The sequence below is a fragment of the Colius striatus genome, chromosome 6 (assembly GCF_028858725.1).
Source record: "Colius striatus isolate bColStr4 chromosome 6, bColStr4.1.hap1, whole genome shotgun sequence".
Classification (NCBI taxonomy): Eukaryota; Metazoa; Chordata; class Aves; order Coliiformes; family Coliidae; genus Colius; species Colius striatus.
The window spans coordinates 13,944,950-13,969,156 of record NC_084764.1 but is presented as its reverse complement, the minus strand read 5'-3'; the positions used below and the strand labels follow the sequence as shown (position 1 = coordinate 13,969,156).

At 36.6% G+C, this 24,207-nt stretch overlaps 1 protein-coding gene across 7 annotated transcripts in view; it reads left to right on the top strand.

Annotated features, from left to right (window-relative positions):
* The window catches only part of CDIN1 (CDAN1 interacting nuclease 1), a 160,308-nt gene that overhangs the window by 112,188 nt on the left and 23,913 nt on the right, over positions 1-24,207 (top strand). For 6 of the 7 annotated variants that reach the window (XR_009818903.1, XR_009818904.1, XR_009818906.1 and 3 more), the window contains one exon: positions 18,907-19,057. Coding sequence is in view for 2 of the 7 variants with exons in the window: in XM_061997873.1 (XP_061853857.1) it covers positions 18,907-19,042 (136 nt within the window). In the remaining 5 variants the exon portion in view is untranslated. Of the gene's footprint in view, positions 1-18,906; positions 19,058-24,207 lie in introns of those variants that run through there. The other variant, XM_061997874.1, reaches the window with a different exon arrangement.

The window sequence follows — 24,207 nt, the reverse complement described above, 5'->3', positions numbered from 1 at the left end:
GGGAGAATGTGGGCTCACTGGTAAGCACTGAGGGTGCCCTGGTGTCTGAGGATGCAGAGAAGGCCGAAGTACTGAATGCCTGCTTTGCTTCAGTCTTTACAGCCAAGGCCAGCCCTCAGGAAGCCCAGTCTGGCAAGGATAACAGGATGGCCAGGACAGCAGAAGACTTGCCCTGGGTGAAAGAGGAAGAGGTTAAAGACTTGTTGGCCAAGCTTAAGGCTCATAAGTGAACGGATCCTGATGGCAGGACTGGCTGGTTCCCCAGAAGGCTGTGCCACCATTCAGCGGGATCTCGACCAGCTTGAGAATTGGGCAGAGAGGAACCTCATGAGGTTCCACAAGGACAAGTGCAGAGTCCTGTATCTGGGAAGGAACATCCCCATGCACCAGTACAGGCTGGGGGTCGAACTGCTGGAGAGCAGCTCTGCAGAGAGAGACCTGGGAGTCCTAATTGATAATCAGCTAAGTATGAGCCAGCAATGTGCCCTCATGGCCAAGAAGGTCAATGGCATCCTGGGATGCATCAAGAAAAGTGTAGCCAGGCACGTCAAGGGAGGTTCTTCTCCCTCTCTACTCTGCCCTGGTGAGGCCTCATCTGGAGTCCTGTGTCCAGTTCTGGGCTCCTCAGCTCAAGAGGGATAGAGAACTTCTGGAGAGAGTCCAGCGCAGGGCCACCAAGATGATCAGGGGAATGGAACATCTTTCATATGAGGAAAGTCTGTGGGAACTGTAGCTGTTTAGTCTGGAGAAGAGGAGATTGAGGGCAGATCTTATTAACATTTATAAATATCTAAAGGGTGGGTGTCAGGAGGTTGGGACATCCCTTTTTTCTATGGTAGCTAGCAACAGGACAAGGGGCAATGGGATGAAGCTGGAACACAAAAAGTTCCAGTTAAATCTAAGAAAAAACTATTTCAACTGTGAGGGTGACGGAGCAGTGGAACAGGCTGCCCAGAGGGGTTGTGGAGTCTTCCTTGGAGGTCTTCAAGACCCTTTTGGACATGTTCCTGATCTAGATTGACCTGCAGGGGGTTGGACTAGATGGTCCCTTCCAACCCCTACCATTCTATGATTCTGTGATTCTATACTAATTTTTAGTGTCTTTTAACATTTTCTGTCAGCTGAGCCATTAAAGTTGAGCCATTAAAACTGACCTCTTAGAAGACATACAAATGCCTGAGTGTGTTAACAAAGATAAGCAAATACTAAAGATCTGAAAAGCTTCAGACTGCAGTGAGATAAATTCATTTTTGACAAAACATTCCTTTTAGTTATCACATATCAAAATGGCCTGTGTCTTTGATATCTTCTTTCCTTTTTTTAAAAATAATCATTGTCACTCCAGAAAATTTGCTTAGGAACTTTTGTTGGCTGTCACGAGTGGTTTTGGACAGAGAACAAAGTTTTCAGAAGTTTCGTATTTCTGATACAGAAGTCAAATTGAAATGTCTGCCTCAATTCAGCTAACAGTATGTCAATGATTTGAGTGAACTTGAAATGTTTTCTTTCACATAATTTTTAATAAAGTAACATCTGCAGTCCTGCAACGTAGTGTATGAAATGCGGATGGCTGTTGTGGCTTGGGAGGATCATATCTGTGCCTACCTTTGTTATAGTACATCATTACAGTTGAGAGAGTCTAACCACATTCCAACATGTCAAAAGAAAAGAGGGCGCTGGAAGTGCCATTTATTGCCAAGATATGTTTCAGGAAACTAAAGTGAAAAATTTCGTCTTCAAAAATTCCAAGTGTTTCATTTTAATCAAAAATGTCTAAATTTTCATGTTGCTAGATCAAGATACGGAGTTCCTTTGTTGTGGTAACCTCTGTATTAAAACTCTTCGTTTTTAGTCTGAGGTCAAATTGGATGTTAAGGGCTGAGTTTCCAGATTTTGCCCAGACAAATAGTAGCACTGCTTCTCTGATGTCTGTATAGTTGGGAATAACAACTGGAAAAGTGGCTGTCTGGGGCCAAGCTGAATCCTGAGAGTATTCAGTTAACAGCAAGATTTTCTTAGAAGTTCTGTTTACTGCAGATCCACCTGAGATCACCAAGTTACTCACTGGTAACAGTAACTATGCAGAGTAGTAGTAACTATGAACTATGACCGTTCTTGGCTTCTTGGCAAGAAAGACCAATATTCCTTAGATGTGATTAGCAACTGGTAATTGCATTTTTTTTAACTCTGAAAGCAGCTTTTTCCTTGCTTTTATTGACTTTCTGGGAATACAGTACAAAGAAGCATTCATTACCTACTGCTAAATCTAGTACTGACAAGTCATACGTTACAAATATAATTCACGATCAGCTATTATTTAGTAATTCTGTATCATTTTGTTTGCATCTCATCCTGTTTCTTGTATTGATGTCAAATTGTGATATAAAAGACAAATGGAGTTGCTGATCAATCACTGAAATACATGCTGATATAATCAAAATGGCATAAGAACAGAGGATCCATTAAGTACTGATCATAATGTATGCCAGAAATTAAAATACACAACTGTGAGATGCTTTAGTGTCATGAGAGATTTCAGTGCATCTGTTCTACTTCCATTCATGTAAGGGAATCATGAATGAGATGGAATGCTTCAAAACGGGAAAAAATCAGAAGTAGTAAACAACATTATGTATCAAGAAATGAGTAATCTTTTGTTTATTGATGTTTTTTCTTCATTTTGAAATACTGCAAAAATTTCCTTGTTGTGCTGATCACCTTGCTTTTTCACATTGAATCCTGTGAACCATCATTTGACTTGTCTTTGCTGTAACAGGCAGATAACATACATTTTCTTCAGTTGTACTTGGAAAGTCCCTATCATACAGTCCAATAGCTGCAACTCTTGATTGAATGGTCAATATTTCTTAATTTGTGTTTTAGTGAGGTAATCAAAACCACGTTGCTCTCCACATGTTTTGAAAAAGACCACATATATAAACAGTTTCATATAATGTATGTGTGTATATATGCAAAACAACTTTAATGTTTAGGCAGAGTTGTTTTAATATAGTGTCTGCTGTCATGATTTTATATGAAACCTATAAAGACAGGGAATTCAGAATTATTGGCCTATCCTTAATACAGCCAGTGAATTAAGATATCTAGACACAAAGTGATAAGTAAAGATTTTTAGTCTGATCTCTGAATTTCCTTTGTCAGATGTTTAACAATACGCTAGAGCAGGGGCCTAGGGGGCTGTGGTTTAATATGGACTAATGCATGTGGCAGGGCTTTTACATTAGTGCAGTTTCTTTCAATGCATTATAGTGAAATTGTATTTTAAAACCAAGCAAACTATTGATGTTTTTATTGAATGGAATAATTTATTATAGAAATATTTTAGTCTGTTGACATTTCATCATCAAATAACTGTAAACATAATAAACATTTCCCATAAGACCATTCTTGAGAGCCAACTCTGTACCCTTCACTTACTCTAAAGTAATTGTAACTGTAAAGTAAAGTCATTGTAATAATTAGTCTATAGGCAAGACAAAAAAAATACTTCAAGGTGTCCTTGTTAACATAGACTGATAAGTTAGAAATTTACTCACTACTTCCAAGTACTATTTTTTAAAATGACATTTAATTTTACAGTTCATGGATTGTTTTTCTTTTTTGTCATTAAAAAAAAATGATCAAGCTTACTTTTTAGGTGATTTCTTAAAATTATTTATTAGAATCTAATGCATCTAGAATGATCAAAATATGTAAAAGTTGTAATTAAATACTCCATTTAACTGTAAGGTAGTCCAACATGATAATTGCTGACTTTTTCAGATTCATCTGTAAACATTGGAATTTACAAAGGGTAAATGATTTTCAAAGATATTTTAATGATAAAAATACACTAAAATATTTATTGTAAAGGAGAGCTTCATATTTAAACTCACTTATTCGATAGCACACTAAAAGTGTTGAAATTGTTTCTCTTGTTTTATGGAGAAATTCTAAGCATGAATAATATTTCATTTAGGCCTGCATGCAAAATCAGAAAAGGTAGTTGCTTGCTATTCATATGACTAATCTTAGACCTATGTATTTCTGAATTGTGTGAAAGTTTAGGTGTCTTCATTTAGTACCTGTTTATTTGTCATCAGCCTTCATTGCAAGTTTGTTGGCAAGTGCCATTTAATGCTGAATGAGGACAGTGGCTGATCTGCTTTTCTAATGTAATACTTTTTAGATTTTTGTTTTCCTTGTTGTCCAGATGTTTCACAGTACACTTATGCCTTACATATCTTCCTACATTTTTATCTTGACAAAGACTACATCCACTGGGACAGTATATTCTGTAAATATTTTTTTATCTTTCATGCCTCTCATTTCTTGTTTTTCCCAGAAATCTGTTATATGAAACACGTTCTTGCTAGAAACAGTATATAGAAGTAGATAGAGGTGATTCTTTCTTCACACTTTCAATCTAATTTCTGACACTTTATGGCTTATCTGTACAATAAATATTTTTATTCTGCAAGTGACAGGGAAGACAAAGGAGTTGAGTGTACACTTGTTTTTCTGGAATAGCCACCCTCTTTTTTACTCTTTCAGTTGGTAGGTGACTGTAAAGAAAATTGCCACTGTATGTGTCTCTGTAATTCAGTTTTAGACATGCTGAAGCATAAATTCACTAGCTATACAAACACAAAGTTAAGAACTGTCATAAAGTGTGTGCATAAAATGAGATTTTTGCTGTCACATTTCATTCAGCTACTACTGCTTTGTTCAGTTTTACTGTTAAGCTAAGCTCTATTTGTAAGCAAAAATGTGAAGCCCTATTCAGTCATTTTTGGTGGAGGTGGCAAGCATTGCATTAAACCCATGAACAGGCAGCCCACCCATCATCTCTGCCATGAATTGGTTTCACAGGGAAAAATCCTCTGCGGACAATCTTATGCCTTCACTTACCATTGTGATTTTCTCTGTACTTTATGAACTGCAGTATCCACATTGAGTCCATTTCTCCAGGTATGTCATGGGTGACCAGATGATCACCTAGTTCCAGAAACTTTTTATGAGCTATCTGTATTACAACCAGAACCTTAAGAGGAATCCAGATTTTTTTTTCCTTTTTTTTTTTTTTAAAGTCAAAGAAAACACTCCAATAGTGGAGTGTGTGACTAGCATGGATATTGCTTACAGATAATTTTTTTTTCCTTGAAAACTAGGACAGGGAACTAGTGACAGATCTATTACTCAGATTTCTGAGGTTTAGTGGTTGTTTACATTTCTTTGAACATATCTTTGATTATTCACTTTGCTCTAGGCTTGAGGATTAGGCAAGAGTAACCTGAATAACACTGAACCAGAAGAGCTTGAGGTTGTATGTATGTGTTGCAAAAACAGAAATTACAGAAGTTGTATATAATTCTTGTCTTTTTGCTTGTCTTTATGTATTTATTTTCTAAGCCTAGAGAACCTTTGCAATTTGAAGATGTTACCTTTAGTAAAAATCACAGTCCATTATTATTTATGAAAACTAAGTTATTAAACTATGTCTGTGGGCAAATAAGTTCAGGTTCGTATTGCTCAAAAAAGGAGATTCTCTTTAATCTTATAATTTTTAAAACTCTTTTTCTTCCTGAATTCTGAATAACTTTCTGGTATCTCATAAATACAGAGCATCTTGTACAGGCATTTGCCTTTATTCCTCAGGTAAGGAAAAAATATTTGGATCTGTGTTTAACTTTATCACTGTGTCTAGTTCCCAGCTACCATAAACACCATAAACACCATGTCTTAGAACCTATTTGTTAAACTTAGCAACTGGGATTTTAAAGTCCTTTAAAGTGCTTTTGTCCCACTGCCCTTGCTGGAAATTTTTCCCTAGTCCCAGAGCATTGCTCTCCCTGATGGAGGGCAATTACACTTCTTCTCAGCCTTTGCTCTTCTAGGCAGGAAAGGCCAAACTCATCTAGTCTTTTGCATAAGCAACTGTTCATTTTTGCAGACATTACAGTAGCCTTGCTCCATATCTGGTTATGATATGCCTTTCTTGAATGACTTGTCTACTACAGTTTCCAGATAACAGCTAAGCAAATCTTTAAGGGAATACAGTATTTCTAGATTTTTACTGATAATTTTTCTCCCACTGCTTCATAGGATGATTTTTCGCCTTTCCTTAGCTGCATCACTTTGTATCCCGTTACTGATCAACTGTTATACAGAACATATCCCATTGTATCCCATTACTGATCAGCTGTTATACTTCTTCCTCTGGGAAAGCAAAGAGAAATAACAATTTATTTAGAGCTGGCTGTGTATCTATGTAAAGGTTTGAAAATAACTGTAGCAATGTTTTGGGTATATTCCAGTTAAATTACAGACCATGCACAAAACTCAGAATAGTCGTCTGCCATAAAAAAAGTAGATAACTTAAACACTGACTAAAAAAAAATATTTGGCTTAGTTTCTGAATTTTTACTATTTAAGACAACAAATATTCTAAGATTGGTCATGGCTGCCAGACAGTGATATCAACAAGTCAAAAGTTTTCCTTTACTGTCACCACATCTGCTGTTTTATTAGATTTTGTTTACTATGTATTTACACAGTAGCAATCCAAATATAGTATCTGGTTTGGATTTGCCTTGTTTTCTGAAAAGTGGAACCCGGTTTGGTTTCCTCTAACATAAATATTAGACAATCTCCCAACTCCTGCAATATATAAGCAAGGTATTGTGTGAATGTACAATCATCCTTAAGTGCCCATGTAAAAAGTTTACAAATCTATCTGGTTTTATCCATCATTTTGGATAATCATAGGACTGACTTTTATGCAAAGTAAAACAATGAAAAAGCAATCAGATTATTTTACCCACAGTGATGATGTGTTACTGCCCATGTTACCCCACAGCATGTCTCAAGACATTTTTACATGCAACTCAGTTATATTTCATTTATTCCAGAATCTCATCAAGTCACTTCAGTATAAGTATATTAAAAAAAAAAAAATAATAATCACTTAGTACCACAAAGCTCTTTAAAGTCAGATTTCCATAAATTTGCACAGTACTAAGTATTGGCAGTGTTAAGCAAATGAGAGCAAATAAGTACATTAAAGTGGAAACATTACTTAAGCAAATGGAAGCTGTTCTATATTGCTCTATGCCATTTCTTTCATTTTATATGTGGTCTGACTTGAATTTTTTCTAATTAAATCATGGTTCAAAAGTGCCTGTAGGTAATCAAGAAATTATAAATCAGTTTTTAATTCTTATTTTTGCTACTTCAGCTGGAATTATAGCTCTCTTAATCTCCTGAATTTACCATTTTTCTGCTGTTGCCATAGTGAAATCAGGTAGAGCAGAAAGAGCTGTAGTCTTTCTTCTCTTTGAGCTTAACTAAAAATAATGTTTAATCTATTGGTATGGTTTTAGCAATAGCTTTTAAAAATGTTAATGTGGATTTTAGCAGTTGAGGATAGCGAGAGATATTCCAGTCTGTAAATTTACCGTCAGCAAAAGTACAATACCTGTATGAGGAGTGCAAGTTTTCTTTTACCTATTCACCCTAGTGCTTTAGGCCTAGGAGTGACTTGAGGATAAAAACATATATACCTGCATCGACTTATTCGCCTTGCTGTCAGATATTTCTAAGTAGGGAAGGAGTATGGGGCAGCTGAGTTTTTTGCCTGGGTAGCTGTTTTTTCATAACCAGGACAGAACATTAACACGCTGTTTCTAGTGACAGTCAGTTATCTGCATCTCAGTAGCCTGATGGAAAAAACTTAAATAATATCTAAGGTGTACTAGTCTACTGTGCACAGGCCTACCTCTAAGTCAATTCAACTACTTCAAACTATGTGTAAAAGTTATCTCAAGTGTGGAAATGCTAATTTGTAAAGAACATAACGCCTCTGTGTGCACTAAGATGCAAAAGAGGTTAGTATGGAGAGATGCTAGAAGTAGAAGGAAAGAATTCAAATTGCCTAAGTGTACACTGGCTGTTTAATTTAATGAGATGCAGTTGTTTCTCATTTATTGACTCTACTTTTCTCTTTTTTTTTTTCTTTTTGATTTGGTTCTTTTCCTGTTTTTTATACCTTCCAGCTAACAGCAGTCTAAGCTTGACCAGACAGCAAGACCCCCTCTCTTTTGCAAGAGTGCTATGAACTAAGGGGACTGACAGGAAAAATATCTTACATATCTTTTATTGTCTACATTGGGCTTCCATTACTCAGTTCAAATTGAAGGTGTCATTCTCATCTTCAACATATTCAGTGATCTGTGCTCAGGTTGGAGCAGATGGAAACCTTATCTCGGCACCTCTCTTTAAACTGCATTATGGCTGTTCATGACAAGTAGGTTTCTGTGAGAGACAGCATTCTCAAGAGGTTCCTGTAAGGGTACAGCAACCATGGAATCCAGGAACCATTTTTGAACGTATGGCATGCTTTGGCACGGCAATCACAAATACAGAGAACACCAGAAAATAAGTGCTTTAAATAAGAAACAAAAAGCTCCTTGCAATCTTTGGCTGGCAAGGGAGAGGGAAAGACAGCTGCTCACAGCAGATACTAATCTTACCACTTACTGTACTTACTCTGAGCTTTTAAGCAATGTAAGAACCAAAAAACAAGGTCGCTGATCTCAGGTGGAAGTCAGGCAAGTCTCAGAAAGGCTGGTAAGACCAATTGGTGTTTGGCTGTTCATGGTGTTCCAAACTGCTTACTTGAGTTTAATTTATCTTTGGAGAGAAAAGCAGTATTTCTTTATTTTTATTCTTCTTGTTGCTTTTCTTTTATATTAGTTTTGCTGTTGTCTTAAAGGCAGCAGGAATTGAAAAGAACTAGCAGTTCAATAGCTCTTTTGTGTGTGTGTTCTGTTTAAAACAAGACTGCTAATGCTATCTTTGATGCCTCAGTTGATGCCTTAGAAGACTGCCAACTGAATATGTTCCTTTATAAAATACACTGCATGTAAACCATAAATGATTAAGAGAAAAAGTTAAGGTGGAAAGATTGTTCAGTACTAGAAGTTTGAAATGTTTAATGGATCTTTTCTTCTTTTGTTCTTTTATAAAAATGTTAAAAATACTACACAGCGATGGCTACCCGTCATCAAGCCAGCAATAACCGAGAAAAGTCTTTGTATCACACGTAGTGTTAAAATGGCAACTTTTTAATGTATTTTATTACTATCTTACCCACCGATGACATTAGACTCCCCATTTTCAATGCAACTGTTTTTACAATGTCTTCCTGAATAATACAGGTGTATATACCATACTGACCTTTGGAAAAAAAACCTGTAGTCACTCACAGTTGGTTTTAAATTTGTCTAAAAGGACTTTGCTATATTTAACAGAGAGGTCCTTGTTGATCTTGCAATAATAACCTTCAATACCATCTTTGGAAACAGCCAACATACAGATGCCATATCCAGCATAAGTGACTTGACAGAAGATCAATCTAGCAATTGCATGGCAATGATTAACAAAAAAAAAAAAACAAACTCAAAACATAGGAATATGGAGTCTGACTTATCTTCCACTGTTTTCAGTATGTTCTTATATGAGGGAAAATATTCATACTAATGTGATTTTATCATGTCGCAGACTTCTGGTTCAACTCTTGTGGGACATGGGTTATAATATGTCACTGGCTATCTCAACCAATCTGCTGTGCTTTTAAACCTTCACAGGCGATAGTATTTCCTTGTGATTCTTCCTCTCCGTCCTTCTAGGTTCACTTCTATGCTAGTGTTAGTTCACATATTTTCCTTTTGACCAGAATTCCATACCTCAACGGTGAGTCCAGAAAGGTTCAGTGTGTAGTAAGCAAAGAAAGTTGAAATGGTCTCTACTGTTGCCATATACTATAGAAAGAATAAGTGAGTTGTAAATAAATCTAGATAACATTGTGATTTTTTCAGAAGTTTCATTCAGTAAACTTGTGTGTATGTGCAAATAAGGAAGGAGACAAAAGACAAAAAAAGGCAAGTAGATTTCTTTGCACATCCCCAGCTATGCATACATTCTAATAGTGAATGTAACAATTCTACAAATAGCCTCATTCAGTGATCTCCCAAAGTCTCTGGAACAGTCTTTGCCTTTTACTGTGCAAACTGTTTTTATAGTCTTCTAAGAAACTGGATATTTTGCAGGTGATACAATGTGCTGCATAAGACTTATGTATCTCAGGATGCACTCGTCTTCCAAATAAAAACCAAAAACTACGTTATTTTCAAATACAAGATGGTGTAGGGACAACTTGGATCACGGAGACACTGGGTTTATGTATCAACTGGGAGACAAGCTGAAAAGCCTCAGGCATTACAAGTAAGCAACAATATTCCAGGTCGGAGGAAGTGTTTGCTTTCCTTCTGATTGGGCATCAAGTGCTACAGTAATGATCAGCAGACATAGTACTTCCTTTTTCATCTGTACCCTGCTTAATACAGATAAGTGACTCTAGTCTAGGCAAGGCAGTAAAGTACAGCGTTACACATAAAATTATGTCAATCATGCACAACAGTGTGTTTGTCAGTTAACTGCTAACTAACATTGTAAGAAGATACTCAGTGTGATTGACTATCCAGTCTTGGGACTCTGGGAAGTTGGAAGCTGAAATGAGCTGTCCTCCGTTTGTTAATTCATCTGTTATATTGTTTGTTCTATTGTATATTTACATATAAGGATTTGGAGATACAGAATTTTCTAATAATTCATTCAAAATATCGTGAGATGGCTTTAACACTGGCTCCAAGATTCATATTCAGCAAATGCTAAACACACAGGTATATGGTGATCTCTAAAGTTCCCTTCCAACCCCTACCATTTTATGATTCTATTATATTATATGGTGCATTTATTTATCAGCATTTTTGCTATCAAAATTTGCTGAACTACTTATTAGATTATTTGGTTCTATTTTATAATAATTATTAAACAAAAATAAAGTGCTGTAAGAGCAGCTCTGCCTCCTTTGGCAAATGCACTTTTGGCATACCCTGTCACTCTGGCAAGTGCTGTCACCAGATAAACAGCTGCACAGAAAGAAAAGATTGCTGCAAACTATGTGGCACTCACAGATTATTTAGATACCATCTTGCACTGGCCTTAGGATGGCTGGTTACTTCCAGCTCTAAAAATAAACAACTATTAATCACCTAATGGCAATGTGAGGTGGCCAGCACTTACGGCTGCCTGGACTACAATCTATCTGTACTCGAAAGCTTTTCTCATGGTTTCTGTCACCCGGGATAAGAGGTATTTTACAACTAAGCATTCTTTTGGGAGAACTGCTGTGAGTTTAACAAAATGTTTGAAATAACCTCAGTAACTCCTCTCAGCACTGATCCACAGCTTCAAATGTGCAGAATCAGACAACAGCGGCCTTGTGTTCACTCTGGAGAGTGGAGAAAGGTTTTCTTAGGGAAACTGAGTAAGAAGCAAGTACCTAAAGAAGCACTGCTCTTTGCCTGGGTTTAATGAGAAGGCATTGCTTCCAGTGACAGCACATGGAATAATTCTGTAATGCAAACAATCATCTTTTCTCCCTGCCTTTTCAAAGGATAGCAACATTCTTGCAGTATTTCACTGGTAAATGCAAGTAGCACAACGGAAATAGAAGTAGCATGGTTTTAGTAAACTAGTCATCAAATTGCATGTTGCAGGATGGAAGGATATTGCTGCTTTGAACAGGAACACAATGCACTTGTAGAAGTACAGTAAAACAATGTGCAAACCCTGAATTATAAAAGACAAATATGCAGATGCAACAGCTAACATAGAAAATAGACTCTGTGCATCAGAAAGGAATTTATGAAACTTCTGAAAACTGAAGATGTAGAAAGCTGTCCTACATTGTGCCTTTCAGACTGACTTTTTTGGTTGAGTTTATTTTGCTTCAGCCAGGATGGCTGAAGTCAATTTGCCCTGTATTGATATAGTGAAGTGATGCAAGATCCTTATATTTCAGGAAAGCTTGGACCTATCTGAAAATTACCAAGTGAAGTACCTCAAAAACTGTTACCTCTTTTAGAGGAACTGACTTCCCAGGCAGCTATAATGCATTGTTTCCCAAAATGCATACCCAAGTAATCCCCACTAAAGCCAGAGACACCTTTGTTCATAATTTCCATGAAACAGCCCATCAGTACAAGGATTATCAGTTTCTTTTATGAAATGTTGATGTTAATTTTCAGTACATCAGCCCAGTCCTGCAGTGGAACACAAGGGGCACTTTACAGTCTGATTTGCAAAACATCTCCCTGATTTTGAAGAAGGTGAGACTGAAGAAGAAAAATATTTTTAACCTTAAGTACAGACAGCTACTTTGAGAGATTAGCATATGGAATACTAGTAATAAACAACAAAAGAATATGTTTCAATAGAAGTTTGGACATGATTCAACAAAACTTGAGAAATTCAAAATTCACTCAAGGCTCTCTTGTCTTAATAACAATTTGCCTTGAGCCAATGTGTGCTTTCTTTCTCACTCACTGCATCAGTCTTCACTTAGAAAGCCTTGATCCTTGTAACTCCAGTGTAACCTTAATGTTATTTAATCATAGCTTTTAAAAGTTAATTTCCATGAGAACTATATTTTTTAAACACCCGAACTTGTCATTAAGGATTATAAAAATCCTTTCTTTGCCTGGAGAACAGTACTCAGATCTGAATGAATAAGTGTAAGTGAATAATGTGTTTCGACAGTTTGTTTATTAAAAATGTATTATGCAGCTAAAAGTTAAATTGTATTTATAATATTTTAATGAAAGTTACACAATTTTTGGTGCATTCTATTAATACACATTTAAACATTGAACTATCCAAAATTCTAAAATATTTTAAAGTGTCTTATATCCATATAAATATCACTTGATTTGTTTTTATTTCTCCAAATGCCAAAAGCAATTAAATCATATTATAAGCCTGATGAAATGCTGCTATTTGATTGATTCCTTAACAGTCTCATTGCAAAGATAAAAAGATAGCTAATGTTAAAAAAATATATCATTAAGATTTAATCATATCCAAGAGAGGTGTGGCTATAGAGACAGAGGCCTTATATAAGCTTCCATCAACCCTTCTTTCAACTCACAACTCCAACTTCCACATCAACTGCATAGAACATCAATATCTGACATTCATGGAAATGCTTACCTTTCTTAGCCCAAAAGAAATTCCCATCTTTGAGTCAAAACCTCCTTGGAAATGGGAATCTCATCGAATTTTTTTTTTTTTTTCCCTTCGGTAAAAATAGCACTTCCCTAAATTACTGTGGTAACATCAAAGCTTAAAGCAGATTAGGTTTTACTTGCTCAATTTTACCTTGAGCAGCATAAACTGGATGCCTGGATCCTTGAGACAGAATATGCTACCAACTTCTGCGTGTGAGGCTCAATACAGTACTTTTTAGTACCATGGACAAGTTTCCTGTTGTCTGTAAAAGTATGTGATCAGAATTTGTTAAACTTTGTCCTGAGCCACATTTGCAAGCAAATATATCTTTCTGCAGTTGCTGCTGCAGGATCTTATTAATATTTACAAACATCTAACTGGTGGATTTCAGGAGGTTGGGACATCCCTTTTTTCTATAGTAGCTAGCAACAGGACAAGGGGTGATGGGATGAAGCTGGAACACAAAAAGTTCCACTTAAATATAAGAAAATGCTATTTCAACTATGAGGGTGATGGAGCAGTGGAACAGGCTGACGAGAGGGGTTGTGGAGTCTCCTTCCTTGGAGGTCTTTAAGACCTGCCTGGACATGTTCCTTTGCTACCTGATCTAGGTTGACCTGTTTCTGCAGGGGGAGTTGGACTAGATGATCTCTAAAGGTCCATTCCATCCCTACTATTCTGTGATTCTATGATTCTGTGATAAGGGACTTGGGCCCAAAAAATATTGTAGCTGAGTTACAGGTTAAGGATCAGATTTTTAAAGCAAAAAATACCATTAAGTTACTTGATTTTATAAAGTATTGGGATTTTTTTTTCTTCTCCCAGATTTGGTAAAGTGAAAGAAATAAGTGCTGTGTAATACCTTGAAGGCATCTTTTGTTTAAATCAGTATATGTGTGTGTGTGTCATTGGATCACAAAAATGTGTGGAGGATTTAAAAAGCAACGGGGTTAATAAAACCCAAGTTATCTTTAAATTTATATTCAGGTTATTCTAAATGTGCATTTATTTTATTTTAAAACTCTATAAATGAACAGTAGCAGAAATACCTTGTTATAAACTATTCTGAACTAGTGTTGTGGTAGCTGATTAAATAAATAATCAGTCTGTTTCTGAGCAGTGGCTATTAAATGTTTGCCAAGATATATAACGCTGTATCATCAGCAGTAGAAAACTGGTCTAGACGTAAGGAAATTGTGCCAGTTGACCTTACTTGAAAATGTGGTCTGCAGTTGTTGCCTGCTAGCCTAGCTCTGCCAATATCTAAATTCCCTTCACTGACACAAATGAGACTTCTACAAATGCTCTAAAATAAAGTTCTAAGTTCTTCAACAGTAAACTTATTAGATATTATATGGGGATTTAATTGTTATAAATGTGGGTCTTATTAGTATTCCAAGTAAAAACAGTTTACTCACAATTAAAACTCTCAAGAACCATGTTAAATTGACTTAAAATGCAATAATTTATTTGTGAATTTTTGTAATTCTCTTTTCTCAGGAAATAAGTAGTGACATGCAAGTGGTAATGCTCTGATTTGCTTGATATCTAAAAGGAAAAGGAAAGAAAGACAGATTTTTTTAGCTGGCACTGTTGATGAGCTGGTATTAAAAAGTAGAGGACCAAAATGCAGCCTATCAAAGACACATTCAGATGTGATCTTCAGAATTAAAATCATAAACCAGGTAGACTGTTATGCTTTTCAGTAATGTAAATATTCATCTGAGTCTGTTTGATAAAATATTTGCTCAAATACTTGCATACTAGAAATAATAATTCATATGCCAGCATTTCAGTGTCAGTCTCTTGACATTAAAATTATTTACATTATGCTGAGATGCCTACAACCTATCTATAGCAAATAGACTAAGAATAAATAAAGTGAACATTTATTTTAAAACAATTGCAAGATGTTTTACATTTCTTCTCACTATTGAGCAGTGGGTTGGAAACCACATGCAAGGCTTTTTGATGGTGAAAAAATCCACTTTGAACAACTACATGTCTAGGCAAATCCTTAGAAGCCAGTAGAGACCCCACACAGACATTTCAGAAGAAAAGACATTACTAGAAAATAGTTTCTCTTGAAGTGAAACAGAATATGTGTGAGCCTACTAGGCCACTTTGATAAATAAATAAAAGTCTTTTTCCTTTTCTAGCACAAAACTAGTTCAACTGGAGGGCAAGTTAAACCCAGATTTACATTTTACTTAATTTTTCCTTTACCTTTTTCTTGGCTTATATGAAGATGCAATTTGGTTTTTTTCTAAGGAAAAGAACCATTTGGCATCGAGTTATCTGAATTTTACCTTCCTGGTTTTTCACCACATCTTTGAAACTCCTTTCAAAGGACAAAGCCCACTGTCCCAGGGTTATCAATATACAAATCTACATTCCTTTAACTATGGGTTTCTTTCAAAACTCATGTCATTAAACGAGTACAAAGGATCCTCTGAGTGCTCTTGTATTAGTGCAAAGCTGACTTATTTTGAGTAGTATGATCAGGCATAAGTTTGAGTTGAGCCTGTAGCTATATTTAACTATACTTCAACTATATTTTCCTATCTGTCTCCAGCATCTATCTCAAATGTGTCAGTTGATTCTTTGAAAGACGCCGTCTGCTGCCCTTAGTACTTAGACTAAATTTAGTCTTCTCTATCAAGCCTAAATCAGATGTGAACTAATTCATGAGCCTTTGTAATCTGCTCTCTTCTTTCCATGCCGAAGGGTCATAAGCCTGTCTACCTCCTTTTTGGCACTTCTGGCACTCTGACGGTACACTAAACTGCGACCAGATTGGCTTTGTCTGCCATGTGGTCACAACTCCCAGTGTCAAAACTAGATAAGGACTAAACCAGAATTTCTATAATGATAACTACGTATTTATTGGCTGATTTTAAGTACATCGATACAACCTGTCTGAACAATTTTCACTTGCTGTTTATTAATGTTCTGAAGGAAGCTTGCCTCTGTAATTCTTGTTTATTCTGTTTTTACTCCATGGAATTAACTAAACTTAGTTGCTTGGATTTTTTTTTTCGCTTTAAAAAAGAATCTCCATATAAAGGTAAAGTTCTAAAAGTTATAGTTTCACTGGAAGAGGTAAAAATACAGTTTTCTATACCTTTTCAACACTTTCCTTGGCACCTAACATTATGTTATGATTGAGGCAGAAATAAATTTGTAGCTTTACTTCCTAATTCACAGCATTGAGTTTCAGTCTTCATGGTGTCATATCTGCACTTCAGAAGGAGTGGAATTAGAATGGATCATTCTTAACTTCTAGATTACACTTGCCTACCTCATCCACTTACACAAAAAAGTTAAGTGTCTTTTCAAATTAAGGCAGCAGTAATTAACCAGTGGCATTGTTTGTGATTTGCCAACTCTGGGTGTTAATGAGAGAAAAATTAGCACTTAGCAGCAGGAGTTCCTGATAGTCAGTGGCAAATGCTTAATGTGCCAGCAAGTTAAATTTGGTCTTAAGTACTGCACTTAAGTGTTTGTAAACAAAAGTATGGTATGTTTTTTATGTGATCATACATATGGTCTGTGTGATATAGAGCTATAACAGAAGGAACAACATAATATAGTGGGGAAAAAAGTGCAACCTAGGCAGCACAGGGCAAATAGTTTTTCTATAACACATCAAAACCAGGATTCATGGATATTTTCATGCTAAAGACGTACTTACTCCTGCAATTAACAGTATGCACATGTTCTTGCATATACATTTTATCATCACATTTGACATTTTTGAAGATAATTTTTAAGCACAAAATACTCCTGAAAAATTGTGCTTGAGCTGTGATGATTTGCTAGAAATATATAAATTAGCCTTTTGAAGTGTCCTAGAAATACTGATTTTTTTAAAAATTATAATTTAAAACAATACCCTAACATATGACTTCAGCAGAGTTCCCTGTGGGTTTTAGGGTGGGTAGGGGATGCAGACTGCCACACAGAGCAAAACAAGCCCCTCAAAACTTGGGCTGAGCAGCTGCTCATTGGCATGGAGATTTTACCCAGCACACATGCTCATACTGAATAAGTACCTGTATACATCTTATAGCTTCTGCCTTGCATGAAGTAGCCCAGTAGAAATGTAAGATCTACTCCTTACCTTCTGGGGATTTTTTGCTCTTAAAACTACTTCGATTAGTACATGCCCACCTTATTATCCCTTTTCTGTGCTTGGCAGATATGGGCACAGACACAGTCTGTGAAATGATAAAAGTAGGCCCACCCTGCGTCAGCAAAGAGGCAGTGTGCAGCAGGCCTTGGCTTCATTTGCCATTTGCTTCTCACAACTTCCAAGCTAGCTGGCCTGCATGGTACAGTGGGGCCCTGCACGGTACAGTGGGGCCCTGCACATCTTGACTGCACATGAACTTAAGCAGAGGAGAATGAAGGGAGGTCCTTAGAGACAGTAGAGGCAGCAGTTGTTGGCCACACAGAGAATACTAGGAATTGGATGCAGGCAGCATTGTCCTTTTGTATGAGTCACTTTTTAGTTTGTGCTTTATTCAATGCTAAACATGTTTGAATACATTAGCTAGTATAGCTGGATTTGTCAGAGTTTTAACCTCTCTACTTTCAAATACCATCTTTAAGTTGCAAAAAACACATTTGCCAGTGTTGCCTCAGCAGTGCTGAAGGGTAATTTACTTGGCTGCAAAACTGCAGTCACTTCTAGGTTGAGAAGTGGTAGCCATAAACCAAAATGTTACAACTCTATGCAGCAATTTTGGGCAAAAGACTACCGGATCTAATTGAAACTGCAGGAGGAAACCACAGGGGTTTCTTCTTCATTTGATGCCTAGTTCATTACATGAACACATCAAATAGAGCTTTTCCTCCATTGTTGGAAATAAACCACTCTAATGAAGCCAGTCTGGCACTACCCAGTTTTGGGTGCTTGTATTGTCTGCTAAGTAGACATTTAGGTTACTGTGCACCCTCCCCAACACATTTTTATTATAATTAAACATTAAGAAAAATTGGCTACCATATTGGTTGAGTCCTGAGTACAACTCTTCATGTAAAACATTACATGACATTCTATTGAACTTTTTCTTGTACAGACGGTATCTAACAGCTCATCCTGCACTGTTGTTTTTGGCAAGTTCACTACAGCATATAATAAATCAAGGAAAGAAAAAGCTTTTTGGCCTAATGTTGTACACTGCTGTAATGTTAGACTACAGAACACAGTTCTGTTTTTAGACATCCTTTTACTAACCCAACATTCATAATTTATGATTTCACTGTAAAATTCCTGCAACACTACACCAAAAGTAGTGCTGCCCTTTAATTAAGTGCTCTCAGTAGGAAGAACGTGAAACTGATGTGCAAAAAATATCGCAGTACACAGTGATTGATAGTGATTACTTCTTTATGAACCTAGCCTGAAGATCTGAACTTCCTGATGGGTAAAATAGTCCATGGGACTACTTCCTGAGATTGCCTAGTGGGGATCAGGCAGAGTTAGTAATATCTGAGGAATTCCTGGGGCACATTTCAGAGATGTTACAGCAGAAACTTTCTATTTCTTTCTGAATTGTGCTTTACGTTAATAATTACCTGAATAATAGCTCATTGTAGAGATTATATTTTAAGGATTCGATGGTATCTTCATGGTATTATAATTTGCATGAACTGAGACTTGCATAAACCCTTCTATTTTTAATGCCTGCACACTCAAATCTGTAAAAGCAGAGTGCATTAAAGTGCATCTAACAGTCTCATAGGTTCATGTTCCTTTCTGTTTCATAGATTTGGCCCTGGATTAGTCATCTACTGGTATGGATTTATTGAAGAGTTGGACTGCCATCGTGAACGTGGTATCCTGCTAAAAGACTGCTTTCCTACTGACATTGTGACTCTGCGACACAGCATGACTCAATGCTGATGCTGGGAGGAAGAGGTAAATCCGGAAGCAATTCCACTTTCCTGTGGAGTAAACTAATGGCAGCATCTGGCCTGAACTTCAGCTGAACTCCTGCTGCCCACCCTTAGCTACTGCCTCTTTACACAAACATAACAAGAGTTTCTGTTTTGCATCAGACCTCTGTTGTGATCGGCCAAAAAAGACAGACATAACCCACTCATTATCAGCATTTCTGTCTCTGTCAAACAGCTAGTTTCTAGATACTCATAATCTTTCTTCCTTCCGGATGGCTTTTTCTAGTATTCTAAACAAAGACAAAAATGCAGAGGCCGAAAGGTGCAACTCTTGGTTCTTGTCCCTGCTACAAAGTCACTTTTAAAATTAAACAGCTTTTTATGGTTTCACTCACAAGTTTAGTCAATGCTAGTGGTCTGACTGAAATGCCTACACTGATGTGGGAAATTGGTAAAGACTGTTATTCAGGGGCTTAAAACATTATAATGCATAGCTCATAAAGCCCAAACAGTAAGACGGGATCATATAAGTTCTGGCTATTACAGTAAATAGCCAGATTTTGTGAGAAGAATTGATGCATGTGTTTTGTCATTATCTGGTTGCTAAAATTGAATCCCAAGTTAACAATTTAAAAATAATCTCAGTTAAGAGCTTTCTGGGGGAGTGAAAGTGAAGAGCAAGGATTTACTTTATGTATATGAACCTCTGAAGTTTTTGGTGAGTTTTGTTGGGGGTTTTAATACACAATTTAAGACACAAAAATAACTTGTGTTTTGTCTTTTTCTCCCCATCCCCTGGGGAATCTATACCTAGAAATTTTTCTCTTAACTGACTTTAAGGAAGGAATCTGTCCTGGCCACTGTAGGTAACTAACTTGTAATTTTGAGGCATACAGAAGTCCAAAAGAACAATGTGTAGAGATCTGAGTTGCTCTGGAAAAGAATTACTATCTTGGTGCAAAAGAATAACTGTCTTGGTGCTCAAGAAGAGGAGTATAAAAAAAAAAGATAAAACAGTGCTTCATACAGTGTCAATTCCACAAGATAAATAAAGCACACAAGTTGGTCTATTATGTATTCTTGTAAGAGCATTGTTTTTTCTCTTATTGGAACCATGAAGATCAGAGTTACACTGAGGTGAGTGTTAGCCCTCCTTGAGGTGTTTGAGGAGTTCAGTCTCATTCTATTTCCATCCTCATCGCCACTGAGAGAGGCAGAATTGGGCCTCAGGTGCTCAGGAGTTTCTTAATGGTAGCAGTTTATTGGGCCTGACACTCTTTAATACACTTTGCTAACTGGCATTCAAGAAAGGACAATATATTTTTAAAAGTCAGTGAGAGTTTGGCAAATATGCTCACCATGTTTAGATTTTCAGAGAAGCAGGGCCTGGATTCTGTTGTAGTATTAAAGCTGTGGTAACAGTCTCCCAAGTTGATAACCTCTTCCACAAGGAAAAGGTCTTTAAAACATTACAGTGTGTATTCATCACCTTTATTTTCAGTTGAGGTGATACTTTGTGTGCCTTTATGATTTCAAAAATCACATGCAGACTTTTTATAGTCTTGCCCTGAGTTACAAGGTTATTAATCCTATTCAGGTGTTCTTCATCCGTAGCTTTCAGATGCACAAGCAGTATTTTATTTTGCATTTTTATTTCTTGCTTTAACACTTTTTGATAAGTTTCAGATGGCAGTTTATCATTTTGACTAATTTTTAATTTTCAGGAAAAAAATGTCTTTAGTCTTCCTAGTACTCTGTCCTTTGCTGCAGAGATAAGCTAGTATATATACACTACAGTGAGTTATTGTTGCACAGAGATTATTTTCCTGGGTTTGAATATGTTATAGTGAAAAGATTTCTTTTCAAAATGTTCAAACACATGTAACTCCCTTGTGTTCAACTGTTTAAGGTGTTGTGCTTAGCTTTACCTGACCAGCTTTAAGGATCTGCCCGTAAAGATGCACAGAAGCAGTCTGTGAGGTGTACCTGCCTGATGCTACACAGAAGCTGCATTTAGGGTGTTGCTGCCCCTGGGACTTTAACTGTGGATTAGGTTAGTGGAATGTGTAACCTCAAGAAGAGAATAAAAAGGAAGAAATAAATGAACATTATCATAGGAGAAAATTCAGAAGTAATGGTTATCTGAGTGAAATGGGTTTTAAGGGAAAACTGAATTTGTTTTAGCTAGTGCATATGCTTTCTGTTGTATGAAATCTTTTAAATCAGCTTTTACATGATGCTCTAATGCTGCTTTTTCTTTTTGAATAAATTAAAGTTATCTACACAGATGCTGAAAATTATGCTCAACCCCCATCAAAGCTTTGCCTTATTTCTTTTTATATTAAACAAATTTATGTGGGGATACACAGATAAATCAGGTTAGGCTTGTATTTGTTTATTTTTCCTTTACCTAATAGATTGGAAAGCAGTACAGCTGTTTTTAATCAAAGCTTTGACCTCATCATTATATATCACTCCCTTTAAGAATCTTTGTATTACAAAAGTGGTCATACTGTACTAATTTCATTACATGCTATCAAACAAGCTTTGCCACCACAAAAATTACACCGTGTCACTATTTTAAATGGTGAAAGCAGAACATGGAAAAAAAAAAGAAAACTGCTTTGTTATTCCAACTTGTATCTTGCAAAAAAGCCCATCATTTGTGTATTTTCTTTATCAGATGTAAACATCAATTTTCATATTAAAGAGGAGAGACTACTGGTTGTTTGCCGGTTGTTTGTTGGTTTTGTTCTCAGAAACAGCACTGTAGCCATTAGAACCTTAACATTAAAGCCAAATTCATTTTTATGGAGTGTTCTGCAGAGTGTGCTAATGAATTATGCCAAGCCAGAAAACGTAAGTGTGCATAAAACTGAATGATGTTCTCACTGGCATATATAGACTTGCCGAGCATCTGCTCTTACAAGCACTGTAATAAGGCCTGTTCTGAGCTTTAGGAATTGATGTAATTATGTTGAACAGGGAGGTAAAACTTCCTTGTATAGGGAAAACAGCACAATGGCGGGTCACGCTATAATATGAAAAGAAAACATTTTTTACCATTCCTGTATTCTGGGAACACATTATTATGTGTTTAATAATCTTTCTGTAAAGTCAGCTCAGAGCAGAACAAAACTTCTGACCTAAAGCTGAAGATAAAGGACCAAATATCTTACTGTGCTTGCCTACCTCATTATTAGTTTACTATGCTAATAGTATTGGTAGACTGTGAATAATTTTCGTCCCGTTCTGTTATATTCACTCATTCAGAAAGTCGTTCTTTCCTGGTATTTGCTTTTGGATTTCTCCACCATCTACACTACTGCAGAAGGCTATTTATGACTCTTTCCATTTGCCTTGAAATCCTCTCCCTTTAATTTTCCATCTTTTTAACCATTTCATGGAATCAGAATGGCAGGAGTTGGAAGGGACCTTTAGAGGTCATCTAGTCCAACCCTCCTGCAGAAGCAGGTTTACCAAGATCAGGTCGCAGAGGAACATGTCCAGGCGGGTCTTGAAGACCTCCAAGGAAGGAGACTCCACAACCCCTCCGGGCAGCCTGTTCCACTGCTCTGTTACCCTCAGAGTTGAAATAGCATTTTCTTATATTTAAGTGGAACTTTTTGTGTTCCAGCTAGCTACAATAGAAAAAAGGAATGTCCCAACCTCCTGACACCCACCATTTAGATATTTGTAAATTTTAATAAGATCTCCTATTTAATTTAATTTAATTTAAGATTTCGCATTTAATTATTTGGTATCCTCCCATTTGCTCTTGTTTCCCCTATGTTTTTTACTGCCCATTTCTGTTTCTGAAACTGCACCTGAAGAGTGCTGTTTCCAGTTCTGTATGCATCTCAAGCAATTTTGCCCTTACTCTAACTTAAATAGCAGCTTTAGGTACGATGCAGATTGCCCTCAGATTTCTACACGGCATTGTAATGCAACACAGAGAAGTGTTGTAAGGCTCTTCTTCATTCTCTTAGTTTGAAATACAGGTCATTTCTGGAGGCTGGGAATGGTGACAGAAGAGCACTAGTGCAGTATAATCACTCCTGTATTGAGAGCAGAGTTGTACAAAGGACTAAGTTAAGAGTGCATCTGTGCTCCTAGAAAATAAGCATAGCAAATATTCAGAAATTGGCTTTTACAGCAGACCCTTTCATTAAGGAGACTTGCCTTCTGCAAGTTCATGGCTTGCTTGCACAGCAGTTCTGCAGGAAGGTACATTGAACTCAAAGGTTTACCTTTCTTCCTGTGATGAACTCTACATGGCTCGGAAGGGAGAAGATGGCTAGCTCCCCATTTTCAAACCACAGTCCTTCTGGCAAATGCTTGTATGTCCTTATTTGCCAGTGCTGATTGCAACTCCTAAAGGGTCAGCAAAAAGTACACAGAATTGAACTCGATCCTCCCTTTTACTTCAGCTGAAGTAGTCTTGTTATTTAGATAGCTTCTGAAGGAAGCAGTTAGTGAATACAGAGCGAGAGTGACAGTTGTCAGAAACATGTTTCTGTTATTTCAAGGATGAGTTTATAAATAGTTTAAGACAGATGTTGCTCAAGTATTAATATGGAATAAAATAGGAGGCTGCCTGCAAAAACAAAACAACAAAAAATCCTCCTGTTATTCTAAATCACAAAGGGCCATTTCTTTTGGGTTTACAGGTTTTTCAGAAATAGCCATTTTATTACATTGATAAAAGAAGAAACCTCAAGGGCTTGCTCTTTACAGTGGTGTGATAGGAACCTAAAATATGCATGTTGAATAATGAACTAGCTAACAATGGGAGCTTGGCAGCAACTTCACCATTTATAGAGAAATGGTCTATCTAGTACCATCTGTATAAAATAGACTTCTCTTAGGTTAGGGAAAGGTCACAAGTTACACAAAGTTTGGATAATCTAAATGCGTTACTCAAAACTAACTCTCCTGTGTATAGTAAATATTATTTGAACCTGTATTATTAAGAACATGCCAGGATTCAAAAGATTAAATAAGGAAGATGTAATTAGGAGCTAAATAATAAACAGAGCAGTTTTAGTTCCCCTGTGTTTTTCACTTTCCTGCTATTGTTTCTTATATGGTTGTTATACAAAGAGCAGCTTAGGTCAGCTACTATAAATTATGGGTTTCGTACAATAGTAATCTACCAAAATTATTTCTGAG